This window comes from Nelumbo lutea, chromosome 2 (genome assembly GCF_056320005.1).
Source record: "Nelumbo lutea isolate HS-2025 chromosome 2, American lotus-T2T, whole genome shotgun sequence".
In the NCBI taxonomy this organism is placed as follows: domain Eukaryota; kingdom Viridiplantae; phylum Streptophyta; class Magnoliopsida; order Proteales; family Nelumbonaceae; genus Nelumbo; species Nelumbo lutea.
Window position 1 is genome coordinate 29,190,406 of NC_142685.1, and position 20,929 is coordinate 29,211,334.

Below are 20,929 nucleotides of genomic sequence, written 5' to 3' on the forward strand. Positions count from 1 at the left end.
TGCATACATATATACTTACATAATTAGTAGCAGAGGGGCCCTACATTGCAAGGCTTGCAAGAGCTAAATTATTGTATAGCTAAAAAATGAATTTGCAAGTAGAAATTTATGGATAATAATATATTTAATTTATACTAAAAACAAGTAGAAATTTATGGATAATAATATATTTAATTTAATAAAATAAAACAATAAATAAATGCACCCCTCATAAAAAATTCCTATCTTTGCTCCTGCCCAACCCAAACCTAACCTATTGATAGCACTAAATTACCCCTCAGTCCACTTAGATTTTAGCCCCCTCATATAAAATTCCTAGCTCTGCCCCTTCCCAACGCAGACCTAACCTATTGATAGCCCTAAATTATTAGGCTCAGGGAAAAAGAGAAATAATTTGTTAGCAAAATAAATTATTACTTAATTGAATAGCTTAGTAAATTAAATAAATAGAGATCTATGGATAACAATTTACTTAATTTTATAAAATAAATAAAACATTTATTTAATGTAATAAAGTAAATAAGTAAATATTCATTTATTGTTGGGGCATGACTAGTCCAAGTTATCTAGAACCAAACCTGACCAATTGACAACCCTAAATATTGGGTGCATGTTCAATTAAATAAATACAAGTTTATGGATAATAATATATTTAATTTTATAAAATAAATAAAATTTTCAATTTTGAAGTCAATTTAATATAAATAAATCAATATTGTTGTTAAATAAAGAATACAAATCTTTTTTCTCAAATTCTTAGTCTCGCTTTGGGCTTTATATGGGGATTAAGCTCGGGCTCAAGATCTAGGGCCGGTGGTCTGGTCATGCTTCGGTTTAAGCTTGAATATGTTTTGTTGATATAAATACAAAACCCAGTGTGGCCAATGAATAGGTTTAATCCCAACCCCAGGAGCGGAGCCAGGGGCCATGCCCCCCCCCCCCCCCTATGGCCCAGCAAATCACCACTCTTCATGTATATTTTCCCCCTCCCCCCTGATGGCCACCTGTATTTATTCCCCCTAGCCCCAATCCACATAGATTTTGGTCCCCTCATAAAAAAATTCCTAGCTCCACCCCTACCCAACCCAAACCTAACCTATTGGTAGCCCTATTAGACTTAGGCAAAGAAAGAAATAATTTGTTAGTAAAATAAATTACTAATTAATTGAATATTTAATAAATTAAACAAGTAGAAATCTATGGATAATAATTTACTTAATTTTATAAAATAAATAAATCAATTATTAATATAATAAAATAAATAAATAAATATTCATTTATTATTGGGACGTGACTGGTCTAAGTTAATATAAATAAATAAATAAATAATTAATTAATTTAAGTTTTCACTTTTGAAGACAATTTAATATAAATAAATAAATTTTGTTGTTAAATAAAGAATACAAGCCTTTTTTCTCAATTTCATGCTTGGGATTTGGGCTCAAGATTTAGGCCCAATGGTCTGGTCATGCTCAAACTTGAACTTGAATATGTTCGATTGATATAAATGCAAATCCCAACGTGACCTATGAATAGGTTTAATCCCAACCCCATGGGTGGAGCCAAGGGGACTTAGGGAAGCCATGGCCCTTCATTCCACTTACATTTTGGCCCTCCTTATAAATATTGGGCTCAAACCTACCTATTGATAGCCCTAAATATTGGGCTCAAGGGGAGAGAATAATTTGTTAGTAAATTATTTTTAAATAAATAAATAATTTAGTAAAATAAATAATAAATCTCTATTAAAATCTTTTTCTCAATGTCAAATATCCTTTATTTTATTGATTTATAAAAAATATTTATTTTTATTAAATAAATAAATGCTTAGATAATAATAATAAATAAAATAAATAAATAAATGTCTATTAAATCTTTATCTCAATGTCAAATATCCTTTATTTTACTTATTTATAAATACTTTTATTAAATAAGTAAATACTTAGATAATAATAAAAAATAAAAAAATAAATAAATAAAAGTTGAGATAAAGAAAAGGAGGAGATAGAGAATTAGGTGAGAGAAAAGATGGATGATGTTTTTTTTATAGGATGACATAATCGTAAATAATTATATATGACACTCATGTAATTTTTGAAGGTTTATACTTTAGAGGGATATTTATAAAAATTCTTAGTGAAGTCCATAAAATGAAACAAGACCAAATAATATCACGACCATCACCCTCTAGAGCCTTGACAACAACTATAAAATGATCATTGAATACCAATTATTAGGGTTTGCCCTGGGTTGACCTTAATCCTGGCCAGCCCACCCAAGTTGCATCTCTACTAAGGGAGATTTAAATTATTATTGCTTAAAGCTTGTCCCAACTATATGGAGTCTGGCAGTCTGCTACCTGTTTTGTCATTCTATTTTGTTTAGTAACATACCCATTGTTAAATCTCGTGTGCTTAGACTATTTTTTATTACTTTAATCCATGTCTAGTTCCTCCAACTTGCAACCGATAGCTTTTGTTTATAGATGTGGCAGATGGTCTTCTATGCACATTACTGATCATCTTAGTTTGCATTATCTCATTTTACCATCTATTTGAGTTACTCTCAGATAGAACTGTTCACGGGTCAAGCACATGTGTTGAGGTGGCAAGTTGAGAGTGTTAGGAACAATATTTTTAGGAGAAAGAGGCAACCAAGGAGAAGACTTGGTTGGAAAAGGTGACCATCTCACGTGGCCAGTTTAGTTTTGTTTTGATATATGCTCATCTATATATATAATAGAAAGAGGAAAGAAGGGAGGTAACCCATATAGCATAATAAAAAGGAGATACCATCTCATGTAGCTCATCTATTTTCTCATACATGTGCATATTTATTTTTATATTAAATCATTAAGTATACGTTTGGCACTAGTGCATTTTACGACTATTCCATTTTTGTTGATGTGTCATGCACACCAAGAAAATAAACGGAATTGGCAAGAAAATCACAATTGGCAAGGGTGTTTCTAAAAAAAAATGTTTTGGTAATGATTACCATTGGAATTCGGAAAAAGGTGGGGTTTCTTGAAACATCAAATTGATGTTTCTTGAATCGCCTAGGTGATCTTAAATCACCCTAATGGCATGCCACATTGAAATTTGAAAAAGCTGACTACGTTATAAATATATTATAATATTAATCTAAATTACTTTAAACACCTAGTCATCTTGCATCCCTTTTTTTTGTGTGTTAAAAAAAATAGGTGAAATGAACACTTGTGAATTGGGGCCCATTGGTGAAACAAAACGCTTGTGAAATGATCTAGTGCCAAACAACTACTAAAAACCTCACGAGTCTTTATTGCCTTTCATAAAATCCATATTTACTCTAATAAATCTCTCTCTCTCTCTCTCTCTCTCTCTCTCTCTCTCTCTCACACACACACACACACACACACACACACACACACACCCCTTAATATTCATTGTTTGTAACATCTCCCCTCCCCATTAAGTTTAAAAACTTATTATCCTCTTAAATATCCTCCAATCCCTTTTGGCTCTCTCTAATAAAGTAAGGTGTAAATTACTTGCATTGGGTTAGGTTAAGGGTCAACCTAAATATGGAACGTAGCTTGGACCCAACTTTGCCCACCAATTTATGGGGTGAACCAATCTAAACAAACCATTGTTCATTTCCTTTGGTAATCAAGTTTTTCCTTTTATTTTACTCCTTTCCTTGAGTTTAAGTTTTTCTCTTTGTTTCTATTATTTTACTTCAATGTAGATTTGTTTAATGGATTGTTCTTGGTTCAATAATAAAATGTAGTAAGAAAGAACTTAATGCGACTTTTTAGTTATCTTCATCGGTTCAATTTTGAAATTGTTTTTTCTTTTTCTTTTTTTTACTTGGTTATTAATCTCATGTTAAGCACTTTTTTTCGGCTTTATTTACACAATGCAAGGTAACCCATTGGTATGGAAAGGTAAAAGTCACACAACATATGTTTTAAGTCCAATTAAAAAACCCAGGGTATGCTTAAGTTAATTTATGAAAGCCTAGTGTATGTTTAAGTCTTTTACCCGTTAAAAAAATATAAGATACAAGAAGTTACAAGAAAAAAACCTCCTAGGTATTAATTTTCTCCAATAGTATCCGTTATTACTCTCTAATGGATAAAAGACTTAAAAAAATTGACTTAAACATGCCCTAAGGTTTTAAAATAGACTTAAATATACCTTATGGACTGAGCCCACTAACATAAAGATACCCTCTAAGATTAGTGAAACATTACATGCAAATTCATTTAAATTTTTTAAACCCTATTTTTTTCCATTGTAAGAGACCCTCCATTCTTGTATTTCATGGATGCCAGAAAATCATCTAATCACAAGGAAACCGGTCTCCTTTTCAAGCCATGGCATGCTAACAATATTATAAGCTTAAAATTAGGGGAAAACATTGCCTAATTAACCACTTTGTTTTGATCTTGTTATTCACTTATTTGTCAGGCATTATGGAAACATTTTTCTTTGATCTTAGAAAAAATAAAGAATAATCTTCGAATATAACTCAAAAAAGAATGAATGGTTTTATTTCTTCTAATAGTAAGATGAAATCTTCCAGTAGTCACAAAATCCAAGAACACGTTATTGAGGTTTGTTTCTTCTAATATAAAATGTTACATTATTGTGAGGTTTGTTGGGTTTAATCCAATAATGAGGTGATGAGTTACCTTAGACACCAAAAGGAAGAAGTTACAACTGAGGAGAGAGAGAGAGAGAGTATGATTTAAACGTGATCGTAACGGGACGAGTCATAAGGAGAGAGAGAGAATATGATTTAAGCGTGATCGTGGTATGACAGTATAGAAAGTGCATTAGTGCCTTTCATTTGTTTGTTTTTTTTTTTTGTTTTGAAAATTTGAATGAAAATAAAGGGTAAAAAAGTCAAAAGATATGTTTAAGTCAATTTATAAAAACTTAAGATAGTTTAAATCTTTTACCCTAAAATCATTATTACCCCCCTCGCCCCAGAAATTTATTTATTTATTGTTGTAGGAGTAGGAGGGGGGGAGCCCGACCCCAAGCATCACTTATATAAATATTCATTAAAGCACTACGATTGGTCTTCAGCCGCATCTTGGTTCACTTCCCTAAAGGAGTAGTGGACATAAGAATACTACACTTCAGATTATCAACTTTCTTCCTGCATTCACCAACGATGGTCTGTAGCCTTCAAAGAATATCGATCAACTTCTTAAGGAAATATATCACAAATAAAAGACTTGATACAAAATTGGGTGGTTCTGAAAGCAACATTACAACATTACGGGCTTCCCAAGCTGCCCACACTATAGCAACATTAATAGTGGCTGGGCCAATAAACTAAGCTTTAGCATCTACACATCTCTAAGATGGATCCGGGCGATGCAAGCTAGTGAACAAGCTCCATTGTCCTTTCTCGATATACCAAAGGATGAATCTCTCATAGGATCTCCACTCACCTATTAAATCCTTTTTTTCCTCTTAAATGACCTTTTTGAACTCTCTCCATAAAATAGAGGTATAAAATTAGATGGAATTGGAGTAGATTATGATCCAACCCAAGTTTTATTATTGATGTTGCTCAATCTGAGGTGATGTACAAATCGAAGTTGCAGTCGAATAGTCATTGCCAATAGGGCAGAACCAAAATGGAAGGATAGAATCGCGCTTCAAGACTTGTGATCAAGAAAGGAAGTCAGAGGCCCGAGGAGTTCTCCCCCGATAGGTACTTCGACGCTCAAGTCAGTAGAAGGTGGTGGACAGTCAGGCCGAGCAATGAGGGTGCTGGTCCGAGAAAGAGAATAGTACGGGTGCTAGAAGTTGGAATCCCTTACCTTGAGCAGCAGATACATTTTTATAGCCGAGGTTCGTGTCCTAGTCAGATTAGGCTTCCGGGGCTGTCAGGATGAGGTTAATCGCTGAGGTATTTGGGATAGAGTCCTACTTTCCAGCAGAATCATCCTCATCCCTTCTCCTGTTCTTAGTCGTGCTTATCTACGTCATATGTGGCTGACGTGGCTGAGAGGATAAGGTGGGGGATTACAAAAATGGCATAGTGCGGTCATGGCTACGGAGTCAGTGTATATTGCGGAGCTGGTCGGGCCGTGTCGACATGGCCAAGGTGACTGGGTGATGACTAGGTGGCCACGTCTCATTCAAAGCCAGCTCAACCATGACCCGAACAATTATAAAACCTAACTTAGATCAAGGGTTGTTGACTACAAGCTCACATAGACATCCTCATCTAATTTATCACACATGTGGTTATATGTTTTAAAATTAAATTGTTAATAAATATAGGGAAACATAATAAAATCCTTTTATGTATTAAATTTCTCTAATAAAATCCAACATTTACTAAATGGTTTTTTGTTTGCCAAAAACAAAGGATCATTCTTAAAACTCTCACTCCTCCAAGGCTCCAACCACACTTCTCATCCCCCATTTTCTTCTTTCATCTAAAAATACATATTAGATTGATTGGGTCAAGTTAGGAATTCACCTTTTTCATCGAGCCAGAGCATTGATTTCATTATCTCTGATTCTTTTGGGTAAAAATTACGTCTGATTTTAAGTGCACGTTTGCATCTATGCGACTCACGAGTTGACTGCCGAGTCATTGAGTTGACTCGACGCAACTCAAGAGCCAATCCATTCGGCTTCAGAGAGCTCTTCCATTTCTATTTGTTCAACTTTCCCCCTCTTTTCTTGGTTCAGGTAACACAGGCGGTTTTGTTCTACATTCGATATGGTTGGTAAACACAGTAACGGTGGGAGTAAGAGTGACGAAGAACAAGAAGGGAGAGAGAGGTTTGATCGAGACGGCAGCAGGAAAGAATCCAAATCGAGTACTCGTCCAAGTCGCCGGGATGAAAGAGAATCTTCTGAATCGTCTGAGTCTGATGAGGATAGAAAGAATAGGTCCAAGTACAGAAAGGAGAGGTGGGAGAGGCACGAAGAACAAAACAACGGTGAGGGGGGTGTTCGAGAGAGCAAAGATAGACGGGCAAGGGGAGAAGAGAAGGAATCTAGGGTTAGAGAGGATAGGGAATATCGCCGTCGGGATTTTGATCAAGAGGAGAAGAAGTCCGAATCAGATGAGGGTAGGGATAAGGATAACCGGTCGAAGCAAAGGAGTTCGAGGCGTGAAAGATATGCTGACGAGAGGGACCAGAAGAGTAGGGATGATGGCGGGGAACGGGATCGTAGGGAGAGGAGGGAGTCTCGCCGTCGGGATTCTGATGAAGAGGAGATGAGTGCTCGACATGGTAATGGCCATAGGCAACGAGAACCGGAGGAGAGTCGCAGAGATAGAGATAGAAGGGAAAGAGACAAAAAATCGGCAAGGGAAAGGGATAGAAGAGATGATGATCGGAACCGACGGAGCCATAGAAGTGAAACGGACTACAGCGAAGCTGACAAACATCACAAGAAACGGGGAGAGCAGCATGAGGACCATAGGCATTCTAGTGCAAAGGAGGTTAGTGAGAAGAAGGGAGATGGTAACAAAATGGATGATTCGGAACCTCAAAAGCCACCCAAATTGCAAGATGGAAACTTGAATTCTGATGCGGCAAATTTGGGTCGAAGTGGAGGAGTTTACATTCCCCCATTTAAGTTGGCTAGGATGATGAAAGAAGTTCAAGACAAAAGCAGCGTAGAGTACCAGCGGTTGACTTGGGATGCTCTAAAGAAGAGTATAAATGGTCTTGTCAACAAGGTTAATGCAACTAATATCAAGAACATCATCCCTGAACTTTTTGCCGAGAATCTTATTCGGGGAAGGGGACTTTTTTGCCGTTCATGTATGAAATCTCAGATGGCATCGCCTGGGTTTACAGATGTGTTTGCTGCCTTGGTTGCTGTTGTCAATACTAAGTTTCCTGAAGTGGGCGAGCTTCTTTTGCGAAGGATTGTGCTACAGCTCAAGAGAGCATACAAGAGGAATGACAAGGTAAGCATTTCAATATCTGATTATTTTCTTCTCTAGCACTTAATAATTCTTAGATTTCAATCAACATAAAGGCATGAAAACACTAAACTTTGTGTATGTTAATTTTTCATTGGTAGCCTCAATTACTGGCTGCTGTTAAATTTATAGCACATCTTGTCAACCAACAAGTAGCTCATGAGATTATTGCATTGGAGCTGCTTACCGTGCTGTTGGAGAATCCTACTGATGACAGTGTTGAGGTAGCTGTTGGCTTTGTCAAAGAGTGTGGTTCACTACTGCAAGACCTTTCGCCACAAGGCCTTCATGGTGAGTATGATGTTGGTTTTACCCAAAAAGCAGTCTGCTATGATATTTTTCTTCCTGGAATTATCTACCTTGTTTGACATTTAAGCATTATGCTTTCGTCTGTTTAATTTTTTACTTTTTTTTTCCGGATCTAAATTTACCATGGCTCAAATGCTTTATCTCCCAGTAAAAGCTGGATGAATAAACAGAGGGAAAACATAGATTGAAATCAGTAAATTAAAAAGTGACACCTCAAGAAAAAAAAGGGAAAAAAGTGAAAACAAGCTTAAAAAAAAAGCATAACTAGCCTATTTATCTCCTGTCCCTCTTTCCTGAGTCGCACAAGGTAGTCTCTATATTGAAAAAGCTGCAATGCATCTTCCTTTGAATGTTTGGAAAGAAGAAAATAAATTCCACTTAGTGGACTAGTCCAAAATCTGCTCTCCAAAAGCTAATGGTGGCTTAGGATTGTGCAGGATCAAGGACATGGATGTAGCCCCTCTAAGTAAGTGGTTCTGGATTCAGCCTTAAAGAGATAACTGGTGGCTCAACATTATTGCAGAAAAGCACAGCCATAGTAAGACTCATCAAAAAGAAAAAGCACAGCTATATTAATTGGGGCTGGGACTTTGGTCTCACAACCTGTCCATATGGTTCTGTGTAGAAGAGTATCCAAAAAGTCTATCCCAAATTTCTAGAAGGCGTCTACTATAATATAAGCTTGGAAATGGATAGAGAATCAAATTTTGGACTGGTTGCTGGTGTGCCAACGAACCCTTGCTGCCTCCTTCCCAAATCTGTTCTCCATAGTAAGACTCATCAAAAAGAAAAAGCACAGCTATATTAATTGGGGCTGGGACTTTGGTCTCACAACCTCTCCATATGGCTCTGTGTAGAAGTGTATCCAAAAAGTCTATCCCAAATTTCTAGAAGGCGTCTACTATAATATAAGCTTGGAAATGGATAGTGAATCAAATTTTGGACTGGTTGCTGGTGTGCAAACGAACCCTTGCTGCCTCCTTCCCAAATCTGTTCTCCATTGCTGAGAACAAAGATGTAACTATAGCCAGATGTTCTCTATTAAAGCTGACGAGGTGGTTTGGTCACCCAAATTCAAAAGGAACTTGCAGGGTTGTGTGATAGAACACATGGGGTTATTACATTCTCTCTAGAACCTAATGCTCAACTTGTATTCTTTGGACAGCAGGAAGTGGAATTGGGATAAAGTAGGCAACTTTTCTGTCAAATCCAAGCACTTGGATAGTTCCCACTCTTCACACTTTCCTCACAGGATTATTTGGTCCCATCATTTCCCCTCAAAAGTGGCTTTCCTAACTTGGGCAGCTGCCCTAGGTAAATGGCTAACCAGGGATATCCAACAGGGGCATGACACTCTTCTACAAGTTGTGTCTTTTGCAGCTATGACTCTGAAACAGCTGATCGCTTACATTTGATTGATGGAATGCTTATGTTTTATTGAGGTTTGCAAAAAAAGTGTTGTAACCATGTGGACTAATTGAAACCAAATCACCTAGGCATGCACTCACAAGGTGATTTGGTTTTAAAATTTAAAATTTGATTATTAGCATGTTTATGACTTACTGGACGGTCACAAGAAAGTGTTATGATCACGTGAACTCATCAAAATCAAATCACACAGGCATACACTCACTAGGTAATTTGTTTTTTCTTTTGATTGATAGCATGTTAGTGTTTTATTGGAAGGCCACAAGAAATTATTGTAACCATGTGAACACATTTTTACAAGGCCTTGTACATCCCTCCCTTGTTTAATGAAACCAGTTATCTTTTCCCAAAAAAAGAAAAAAAAAGAAAAAGAAAGTATTGTAAGTTTGTAACTATGTGAACACATCACAACACATGTTAGGTTATCTAGGGATTTCTTCATTTTTATGGTAAGGTAGTAGAGCTTAGAGGTAATCTTTATTTTTTTATATGTTGGTTATTTTTTTTCTCATTTGGGGTAGGAAAAAGACATTTACTCATTTCATTGGGTAATTTGATTTTTCATTGATTGTTAGCATGTCTATGCTTTATTGTAGGGTTGCATGAAAATATTGTGACTTGTGACCATGTGAACTCATTGAAACCAAATGACCTGGGCATGCATTCATTCAGTGATTTGGTTTTTTTTATTCGATTGACAGCATGCCTGTGTTTAATTAGAGGGTCACAAGTAAGTTTTGTGATCATGTGAACTCATCGAAACCAAACCACCTAGGCAAGCACTCACTGAGTGATTTGGTTGATAGCATGTTTGGCTTTATTGGAGGGTCAAAGAATGTTTGTGACCATGTGGACCACTTGCTGGTGGATCCCTCTGGCAGACTTAGGTAGTCTCTGTAGTTCATTGTTCTTCTCTCTCTATTAAGAAGGAGAAAGATAGTATGGAAATTTACTATAACTGCTGTTTTGTGGCGAACTTGGGAGGAGAGGAATGCTAGATTTTTCAAAGAATTCCGAAAAAATAAAGAAGCTATTATTGGTATTGCAGTTTGGGTGGCACATTCCTGTTCAATTATTATTCTACTGATGACATCTTAAGAATTTGGCAATAAGTACCCAACTCTTCTTTTGTTAGATTTCCTCTCATGACTGTGTGGTCTCCTCCAGCTGTTAACTCCATCAATCTCAACTTTGATGCATGTAGTTTTGGAAGTCTAGGGACATTAGGCATCGGAAAAGCATTCTGAGATGGGAATGGTTAGATAATGAATGGCCTTGTCCTCAGGAACCATTTGAGTAGCGAACTCCATCAGGGATGAACTTCTTGCAATGCTGCAAGGTTTGAGAATGGTGAAAACTCAAAAATATATGGACCTACTTGTAGAGATTCTAAAACAGTGGAGGGTTGCTTTAACAAAATGATGAAGACCCATGAATGTCTAGAAACATTTAGAGGGAGACATCTATTGTGGAGCTAAATGTAAACTTTAGTTGGGTTCAAGGCTTGCAAACTATCCAGCAGATGGGCTAGCTAAAGGAGTTAGTAGGGCTTGATTGTACTGGGGTTTAATCACTGTAAATACAAAGAAAAAATGGAAAGCCTTCTCCACAATTGACCCGGTGAAGCTGTTGGCTGCTGAATTATATTCTTGGCATCCATCTTATATCTGAACTTAGAGAAGACGGTATCTCTATAGTTTCATTGAGGTAGTGCTCCAATCTTGATGATTGGCCGAGTCAAATAGCCACTTACATGATGTGACATAGAATCCTGGGACCAAATAGAGGGTTAGTGCCTCTGGTTTGGTGAAGTTAGTATGTCCAATGTGTGTGTCTGTTTGTCAGGCACCGAAAACATGCCACCATTTGCTTTTGGGAGACTTCTTCAATCCCAGCCTGTTCAGACTTTCCAAGAGAGCTCTCGTCCATTTGTAACTTGATTTTCCTGGTGTAGAAAGCCCACCAGAGATTGATTTTAGGATCTTTGGTATGTACCTTGTACGATTCCTGTATTAGATGTGTTTTAAGTTAAAGCATATCTAATGTGTGTGCCAGTAGACCAGTAGAAAGGTTCCTGCCCTGCATTCCATGAATAAAGGGCATAAAATCAATTTTGTGCTTTCTAAATTGTGTAAGAAAGAAATTAGGAAATAATGTCTTTGTGTTGTTATTGTTGTTGTTGAATTGTAGCTTTTTTTTTTTTTTTGTATAAGTAACTTAATATTTTATTACTTGAACAATAATATGTACATCAAATGCAAACATCCCTTGCAGAGGTGTGAGTTGCAACTTCTCACAACAATTTAATATCACATTACAACTGAGCCCAATACAATTGTTCATATTAACCCCTTGCTGGTCTAAGACATTAGCCATTCTATTTGCCAACCTTCGCACCCATTGTATTTCTAAGGCCATGTTGCTACTTTCTAGTTAGCCATTTGAACTTTTTAACAATGTCATCCCTGTAAACCATACGACAATCTCTGGATCATTTAGCCATCCAACCAACACCTTGAAATCCCCTTCAATAATCAGTTTATCCATATTCATGTCTCTTGCCATGTGCACTCCTTGAATTACATTAAACAATTCAGTTCTTATGGAGTCCCCAACACTCACTTGTCCCAAGAACAAAGCAATCATGTGCCATTTTTATCTCTAAAAACTCTCTCTACTCTAGGGGGACCCGGATTGCCCTGGCTGTTTCCATCAAAGTCTTTGTGTTGTTCATAAACCTTGTATTTTTTATAAGCATTCAAGCGTTCATAAACCTTGTTTTGACACCAATCCATTCCACTTCTGTTGATTTTCCTTGAACCTAGTAGCTTTTGATTTGCTGAGGGCTACTAAGTCTGACAGGTTTTTCATTGAATGACTTGCAATTACATTATGTCTGGTTAAGGATGCCTTTGGTATTTCCTTCTACATGTTACCCATATAATGGATAGAGAGTAGTTCTGTTATTCCATCAGGAAACCAAGCCAAGCAAGACCTCTCTCCACAAGTTCTCTCTCCCCAATCACTCTTGCCTTGGTGTGGCAGTGCTTGCCCAAACCTGCCTGGCTCATAACTTGAGATTTTACTGGAGAACTGCACCTTCCTCAATCCCTTTTTGTATATTTTCATGGAAGTACTCAACCCAATTAATGAGCAGGTTAAGTTCGTGCTAATCATTTTCTGTAGGCAAGAAAAAAAACATTTCCTGCTTGAAATGAAGGTCTATGGGTTTGACCACCTTGTATCTGTCTCCTCATTGTGGATCACTGTGATTTACCACCTAACCACCAAATCAGTTTTTTTTTTCTTCGTCAGTTACCACCAAATCAATTTCCATGATACACTCCCTCAAGTTCAGGAATTGATGGAATACGATTGTTTCCTTTAAATGCTCCTTCATTTGGAAAAAAGGAAAAAAAGAAAAAATACTAGGAACTGGTTAATGATGGTAAATGAACACTAGAAATATTCTTCCCAGGGTCAATTATCCTGAGTTTCGGCATTTATGTTTTTTTATATATTTGAGATACCTTGTTTCCTGATATTTCTTAAGGCTCTATCTTAGAGGCTACATGAATCAGCAAATCTTTATTTTTTGTTATATTGGGAAAATAGTGGGATACTTCGAACCATTTCTGGAGACCCCAAAACATGGCTGGAAATATTATCGAGTGTAATAGGAGATGCATTTAATGCATAGTTGTAAGTCATTAATGCCATTTAAAGAACAAGCCGGAGTGATATTTTCTGTGCATGGAGAAGAAATTTTCTTCCAACATTCTTTTTCTTTTCTTTTTTTTCCATTTATTCTTGTGCTGCAAAATGGGTCCTTCGTAATATTGGCAACCTTTACTTTCTTCACATTGGTGATTTATAATCATTTTCGTTTTTCTTATCATGGGATAAGCCTAATTCTTCTATTTCCATTTTGGTATTCGGTAACCATGTGTTTTGCTTGGTCACGTTATTTTCTGATTTTATAACTTTCGAGGCATGTTTGGATATAAAAGGAATGAAAGATGCAGCCATGAATCAAACATATCCTTGTTTCTTTGTAATATGGTTTTTGTTGTTAATTCATATAGGTATCTTTGAGCGCTTTCGTGGAATACTTCATGAAGGAGAAATAGACAAGAGAGTCCAGTTCTTGATTGAAGGTCTCTTTGCAATAAGAAAAGCCAAATTTCAGGTATAATCTTACTTGTCTCTTGGAGTTTCATATGTAATATTTTTGTTCTTTGCATATCTGGCATCCAAGCATGGAACTGAATGCTAGATGCCAATGTCTAATTATGCAGGGGTATCCCGCTGTTCGCCCAGAACTGGACCTTGTGGAGCAAGAGGATCAATTAACCCATGAATTATCTCTTGAAGATGAGATAGATCCAGAGATTGCTTTAGGTATCATTTGGAATATAATCATTTACTTTTCTTCAATGCAATTTGTTTTATTTAATAAATTTATTATAAAAATTCAGGAATTTTCCTGAGTAATTAATTGATAAGTTTGCTCTTGTTACTGATAAAAAATTTACGAATTCAGATATATTTAAACCGGATCCACAATTTTTGGAGAATGAAAAGCGATATGAAGAGTTAAAGAGAAGTATGCTTGGTGATGAGTCCTCTGAGGATGATGGAGGCACTGATGCAGCATCAGATGATGATGATGACGATGATGATGGCGAGGAGGAGGAATCTGATGAAGAGGAAGCACAACAGATGAAGATAAAGGATGAAACAGAGACAAATCTTGTCAATTTGCGAAGGACGATTTATTTGACGATCATGTCAAGTGTTGATTTTGAGGAAGCTGGCCATAAGCTACTGAAAATCAAACTAGAACCAGGTCAAGAGGTAAGAATGAAAAATCCTCATAGTAGATGAAGCATCATATACTGAAAGTGAAAACTAGTTAAGAAATGTTGTATATTAGCGCATTGCTACACTTTATGAAGTATTAGTAACCGTATGATATTGATAAAAAAAATAGTAACCATATGATACCTAGTGATCTTCACTTTATCATGTGGATTGTAATTGTAATTGTTGGAGCAGGACTTGCAAAATGTACATTGATGGGCAACTCCTTTAGGCTCTGTTTCCTTTCTCACCATGTATTGACTAATTTGTTAATTTAAGCAGCCTGTTACTGTTGAAGAAAACATGGTAATAATTTGCCAATAATTTATTATTTAGTTAATCTAGTGAGCTCTTATGTCCAATTCCTTCACAATTTTTGTCCAATAGTACAAATATGTTGTCCATGATTAGTTGTCAAGAAATGCAGTCCTTTCCAGGGGACCTGCATTTTTTGTATAAACACTCTTCTTATTATCATGGACTTGGGTATGCGTGGTGCAGATGGTGTTATTAGAGCTCCTAGGAAACAGGAGAACAACAGAGCGGAAATGACCTCTAGTGACTCTCTTATGGTGGTGTGCATATGCACGAGTGTATATACTTCTTTTCTCATTAGGGGCTGGGCAACATGCACTAGGTATCTGATCCAAGTAGGGTCTTTTCAATAAGATAACCCTACTGGAATATGATAACCATTTGCTGTATTGATATGGATTTTTTTTTTAATGAATGATTAGGCAATTTTATTAAAGAGATAAAAAAGGGAAGTACAAGCAGCCTTTGAGGAAGCACGAGATGCTACCTCCCCAAAGGAATGAGTACAGACCCAAGCACTATTTTAAACCATATTTTTATAGTGCTAGTAGGGTGACACGGTGTGTGTATAGTCATTGGATCATGTAGGTTTGTAACTTTTAAGATTCTACCCCAGCTGGACTACATGTGTAGGCACAACAGCAGTAGCAACCCAATATGATGCTTTTTTCCTCTTGGGATTTCTCTTTCATGAATCTAAGTTTGGCAGAAATTTAGCACTAAATTTGAAATAGTTATGTTCTCTAGTCTATACTTGTGTTTTTTCGAAATCTGCAGTGCTTTTTTTATTTAACTCTCAATACATATCTTTTTGGGTTGTTTTGCAGTCCTATGTATTTCTGACTGGCCAAATTTGTATCTTTATACATGATTAAGTGCATTATTGGAGGCAGTTATATGTTATAAGTTGAATGCTCATCGTTGTTTTGATTTGCATTTTGCAGATGGAATTGTGTATTATGTTGTTGGAATGCTGCAGCCAAGAAAGAACATATCTTCGGTATTATGGTCTCCTGGGTCAGCGGTTTTGCATGATCAACAAAATCTACCAGGAAAATTTTGAGAAATGCTTTGTCCATCAATACTCAATGATTCATCGGCTTGAGACAAATAAATTGCGTAATGTAGCCAAATTCTTTGCCCATTTACTTGGAACATATGCATTACCTTGGCACGTTTTGGCCTATATACGCTTAACAGAAGAGGACACAACATCATCTTCTCGTATCTTCATTAAAATCCTTTTTCAGGTAACTATTTTGTTACTATATACAATATTTACTATTTTCCTTAGATGCTGTAAATCTTACTATAATAGGTTTTGTAATTGCAGGAGCTGTCGGAACATCTAGGCATCCGCTTACTTAATGAGAGGCTTAATGATCGTGCGATGCAAGAATCTTTTGAATCTATTTTCCCAAAGGATAATCCAAAGAATACAAGGTTTTCTATAAACTTCTTTACCTCCATTGGTCTTGGTGGCCTGACAGAGAACTTGCGCGAGTACTTGAAAAATATGCCAAGGCTTATTATGCAACAACAGAAACCAGTGTCTGAATCAGAGGATGAATCGGGCAGTTCAAGTTCAGCTGGTTCTGAATCGGAGTCTGATTCATCCAGTTCAGATGAAAGTGAAAGTGAAAGCGAGGGTGAGAGTGAAGACGAAAGGGACAGGAGACACCGAAAAAAGAGGAGGAAAGATTGATGTTATTGCCTGCAGCTCCTGGAAATCAAATCCTATGTTCCTGTACTGTACACATTTTGGCATTCTCACAGTTATTCAGTATCTAATAATGCAGTTAGTTGTAACATATTGCGGAGTTGAGTTGCCTTTATAAATCAAGAGGCTTGTTTTCTTTACATGCTCTTCGTGAAATGTGCTTTATTATGCTCTCTAGTCTCTAGCTTTTACTTCACCATTGCATTCTAGGTTTTACAGGTACTTGAAAATACCTATTGTTGCTGTATTGTTCTTAGCTTATTTATTAAAAGGAAAAAAATTATGCAATTCTTGAGCAATGCGCTAAACTATCTTCCTAGTTTACTAAGTACCAACCACCAACGCCATGTTTCTGGGTTGATTACTTTCATTGGTGTTTTTAACATTTTATTAAAATTAAGGTTTACAAAAACAATTTTAAAGGAATTATTGGGATACGTTTTGGATGCTCTTGGATATAATAGAAAATTTAAAATATGCATAAATTACATGAGCTCCAATCCTTTAACAAGCAAAAACTGAGCACACGACATTCATTAGGAATATCTCCCACATATGTGTAGGAGATAATGGCACCAGAACCACACTTTCTCATTTCTGGGAATCCAAGCACTGCAACATCTATGACCTAACAACCAGGCTATCATATCCCGGTGGATCCCTCCACCCTCCCATATGTTCAAACTGAACATTGATGGGGGTCATGGGGCCTCATCCGCAGTGGCTGCCGGTATCCACCCTCCGATGTGCTCAAAGCCTCAAACTGATCATTCATGGGGCCTTATCTGCAGTGGCTGCCGGTGATGGGATAATTATTATTATTATTTTTTTTGATCAATAACACACAGTAGAAAATTTACAAGTGGAAGACAAACACACTTATCTTCCAAAAGCCAAAAAGAACTTCAAGAAAGAAAAAAAAAAAAAATACAAAGATACAAAGACACTAACGTTACAGCTTAGCCCAAAACAAAGAATTCCTTTCTGCCCCTTGTTTTGTTAAACCGTTAGCTAGGGAATTAGCTGATCTTTTAATCCAACATGTCTTAACTTCCATCTCTCGCACCAGCCATTTGAATTTCCTCTTCTCATTATTATATACTTCCATAAATCATTTTGATCTTTAGTCAGCCACCCTATCACCATCTCTGAATCCCCTTCAATTATAAGTTTCCTGATGTTCAATTCCTTAGCTTTCCGGGCTCCTTCCATAACTGCACATATCTCAGCTCTAAGGGAGTCACCCACTCCAATTGGGCCTGAGAACATAGTAGAGATGATCCCATTATCATCTCTAAAAACACCCCCGATCCCCGATTGTCCCGGGTTTCCCCTACTGCTTCCATCAAAGTTTAATTTCAAGAATCCACTAGGTGGGGGGGTCCAAGCCATACTCATTACTGACTTGGTCTGCATGCAACTTGCAATTTCACCCCACTTCCTCAGCATGTCATCCACAGTGTAATCTGTGAATATTTCTAAAGATTTCAGCCACTGTACCGCCCTAAAGTGTATGATAGCTCTCAGATCTGCTGGCCCTCTCTGAGTTTCTAAAAATATCTTAGAGTTTCTTTCTTCCCACTGTGTCCAACATACTACAGCCCTTAGTCCTCTCCACATTGTCCTCCTTTTTAACCGCCACTTGAAAAAGGAAGGGGAGAAAAGGCCTTGCATGTCTGATGGGGGATTCCAGCTGCATCCAAATAAGGAGAAAACCCAATCCCACAATGACCTCGCGAAGTGGCAAGACATCATTAGGTGAAAACCAGTCTCCCCATCTGCTTTACACAGAACACACCACTGAGGTGACAAGCAAGTATTGGGTCTCTTTTTTTGGAGTAGATCACCAGTGTTGATTATTTCCAGATAGGCTTCCCAACAAAAACTACCAACCCTAGGAGGTATAGCTCTGCACCAAACCTCACCAACAGGGAAAGAGGACAAGGTAGGACTGGTGGACTGACTTAAGACTTTGAAGAACGAAGCATAAGAGAAAATGCCATTGGGGGTAGGTGTCCAAATTCTAGAATCCGCCCTAGTGGGGTCTAAGACAACGTTATCAAGAAGTGCAAGAAGGCTCAAAATACAATCGAAGTTTGAGTCCCTCAAATCCTTTCTTAGACCCAAGTTCCACCCAATCCTAGAAATGGAAGAGGACGGGGTGGTGAAAGGCGAGGTCGGCTCATTTTTCAAATTAGAAAGGGCATACAAAGATGAAAACTGATCCTTTAGAGGGGCACTCCCCACGCAGGTTTGTTCCCAAAATTTTATGGAGTTATTAGAATTCAAGTCATACCTGATATTAGGAATGAAAACTGGTAGCAGGTCATGAATGGCTTTCCAAGGAGAATTGCTTGTGATCCTAGCTCTGATTCCAGTGTCCCATCCATTGTGCTCCAGCCCATGAATACTTGCCACTATTTTGGCCCATAGCTTCTCCTTCTCCAAAGGAAACCTCCACAACAACTTCCCAAGCAGAGTTATATTCCTTCTTCTAATACTCCCAAGCCCCAAGCCACCACGCGACTTACTCTTACACACTATTTCCCAGCTAACTCTATGATCCCTCTTCTCTTTTCTTGGCTCCCACAGGAAATCTCTCATTATCTTCTCTAATCTGTTAACAATCTTCACTGGGATTTTAAACACCAACATGAAAAAGATGGGTAAGTTACCAAGCGTGGCCTTAATTAGTGTAATTCTCCCACCAAGAGAGAGGTAGTTCTTTTTCCAGGATACTGATGTTTTTTCAAACCTTCCCATCACCGGGTTCCAGAAACTCTCTCTCTTGGGATTATCACCTAATGGTAATCCTAAGTAGTTCAGAGGCCATCCGAAAACTTCACACCCCAACACTTCAGCACTCTCCCTCCTCCAAATTCACCCCCACTACACAACTTTTCCTAAGCTTAACCTTCAAATTGGACATTTGCTCAAACAGTTGTATCACCGACTTTAAATTCATGATAAACCTTACATTACCACCTTCACAAAACAGAATCGTGTCATCAACAAACTATAAGTGAGTGAGGGGGGTTTCCACCCTCTCAACCCTCCAACCTTTAATGAGCCCCCTAGAATCTGCTCTATAAATCAGTTTCCCCAAAACCTTCGCAATTAAAATGAACAAGAAAGAAGAAAGGGGGTCTTCTTGTCTTATACCCCTATTGGCTGGAAAGAAATCTACCACTGTCCCATTCACTAGCACTGAATAATGACAATTCCAGACATAGCCCATGATCCACTTACACCATCTAGCCCCAAACCCGAATTTAGTTAAAACTTTCCTCAAGAACTCCCAGTCCACCAAGTCATAAGCCTTTTCCAGGTCTAGCTTACAGACCACTCCCTTCTTCTTATCCCTCTTAAAGTTCTCCACACTCTCATTATCAATTAAAATCTGGTCTGTAATTTGTCTTCAACTCACAAAAGCTCCTTGATAGTGTGCAATGAATTCTGGCAGTACCTTCTTCAACCTCAAAGACAACACTTTTGCAATGATCTTATACAAGCTATTAACCGAGTTTATTGGCCTAAAATCCTTCGGGTGGGATGCATCTTTTTTTTTTTGGAATTAAGACTATAAATGTAGAGTTCACACCCGGATTGACAATTCTTCTCCTGAAAAACTCCTCAAACACCCGTAAGAGATCATCTTTCAAGATATCCCAACAATCCTAATAAAAAGCCATTGTAAACCCATCCGGCCCTGGAGCTTTTGTTCTATCCATAGAGAACACAACCTCCTTGATCTCGTCTATATTAAAACTTCTTTCCATCATTCTCCTGTTCTCCACCCCTACATTTGGCCAATCCAAACTTTCTACCCACACCCTTCTACTCACAGGCCTTCTTAGAATAGATTTAAAGTGCTCCACACAGGTCCTGGCAATCTCCTCTTGCTGTACTAACTCAACTCCATCTACTACCAATTTGGAGATAAAGTTCTTCCTTCTCCTGCCATCTGCTAGAGAGTGGAAATACCTAGTGATGGGATAATTATCAGAAACAATATAGGAGACTCCATTTATGGCCGAGCTATAAGACTCCCTGTTTGCCTCGCAGAAGCTAAAGTTCTATCTTGTTTTCATGCCTTAGATTTTGCAGTTGGCTTGGGGCACCACCATATTATGGATGAGAGCGACTGCCTTTCTCTAATTAAGCTCCGGTTAATGGATGGTCTACCACCTTGGTGTATAGCCAACGATATAGTAGATTGTCATCTGAACCACATTTTATTCATGAACTCATTGTACAAAGTCTTCCAATTCAATGAATAGGTTCTTTGATTTTCAGAAAAAAGTTCGAGAGATATATCAATAAAACTAAGGCCCC

The 20,929-nt window shown here is 37.5% G+C and overlaps 1 protein-coding gene across 1 annotated transcript; it reads left to right on the plus strand.

Annotated features, from left to right (window-relative positions):
• The first annotated feature begins 6,643 nt into the window (after positions 1 to 6,643).
• Positions 6,644 to 16,734, plus strand: LOC148869495 (MIF4G domain-containing protein / MA3 domain-containing protein). The gene is made up of 7 exons (XM_088967186.1): positions 6,644 to 7,944; positions 8,061 to 8,250; positions 13,782 to 13,885; positions 13,995 to 14,097; positions 14,240 to 14,553; positions 15,819 to 16,124; positions 16,208 to 16,734. Exons 1-7 carry the CDS (start codon positions 6,739 to 6,741, stop codon positions 16,577 to 16,579), a joined length of 2,595 nt encoding a protein of 864 aa, XP_088823312.1. The 5' UTR covers positions 6,644 to 6,738; the 3' UTR covers positions 16,580 to 16,734.
• The last annotated feature ends 4,195 nt before the right edge of the window (positions 16,735 to 20,929 follow it).

Bases quoted from the DNA above. Each gene is read 5' to 3' on its own strand.
- LOC148869495 (XM_088967186.1), top strand. From the start codon at position 6,739: ATGGTTGGTAAACACAGTAACGGTGGGAGTAAGAGTGACGAAGAACAA. The intron at 8,251-13,781 runs GTGAGTATGATG...TAATTCATATAG, and splicing joins TTCGCCACAAGGCCTTCATG to GTATCTTTGAGCGCTTTCGT. The intron at 14,554-15,818 runs GTAAGAATGAAA...TGCATTTTGCAG, and splicing joins AACTAGAACCAGGTCAAGAG to ATGGAATTGTGTATTATGTT.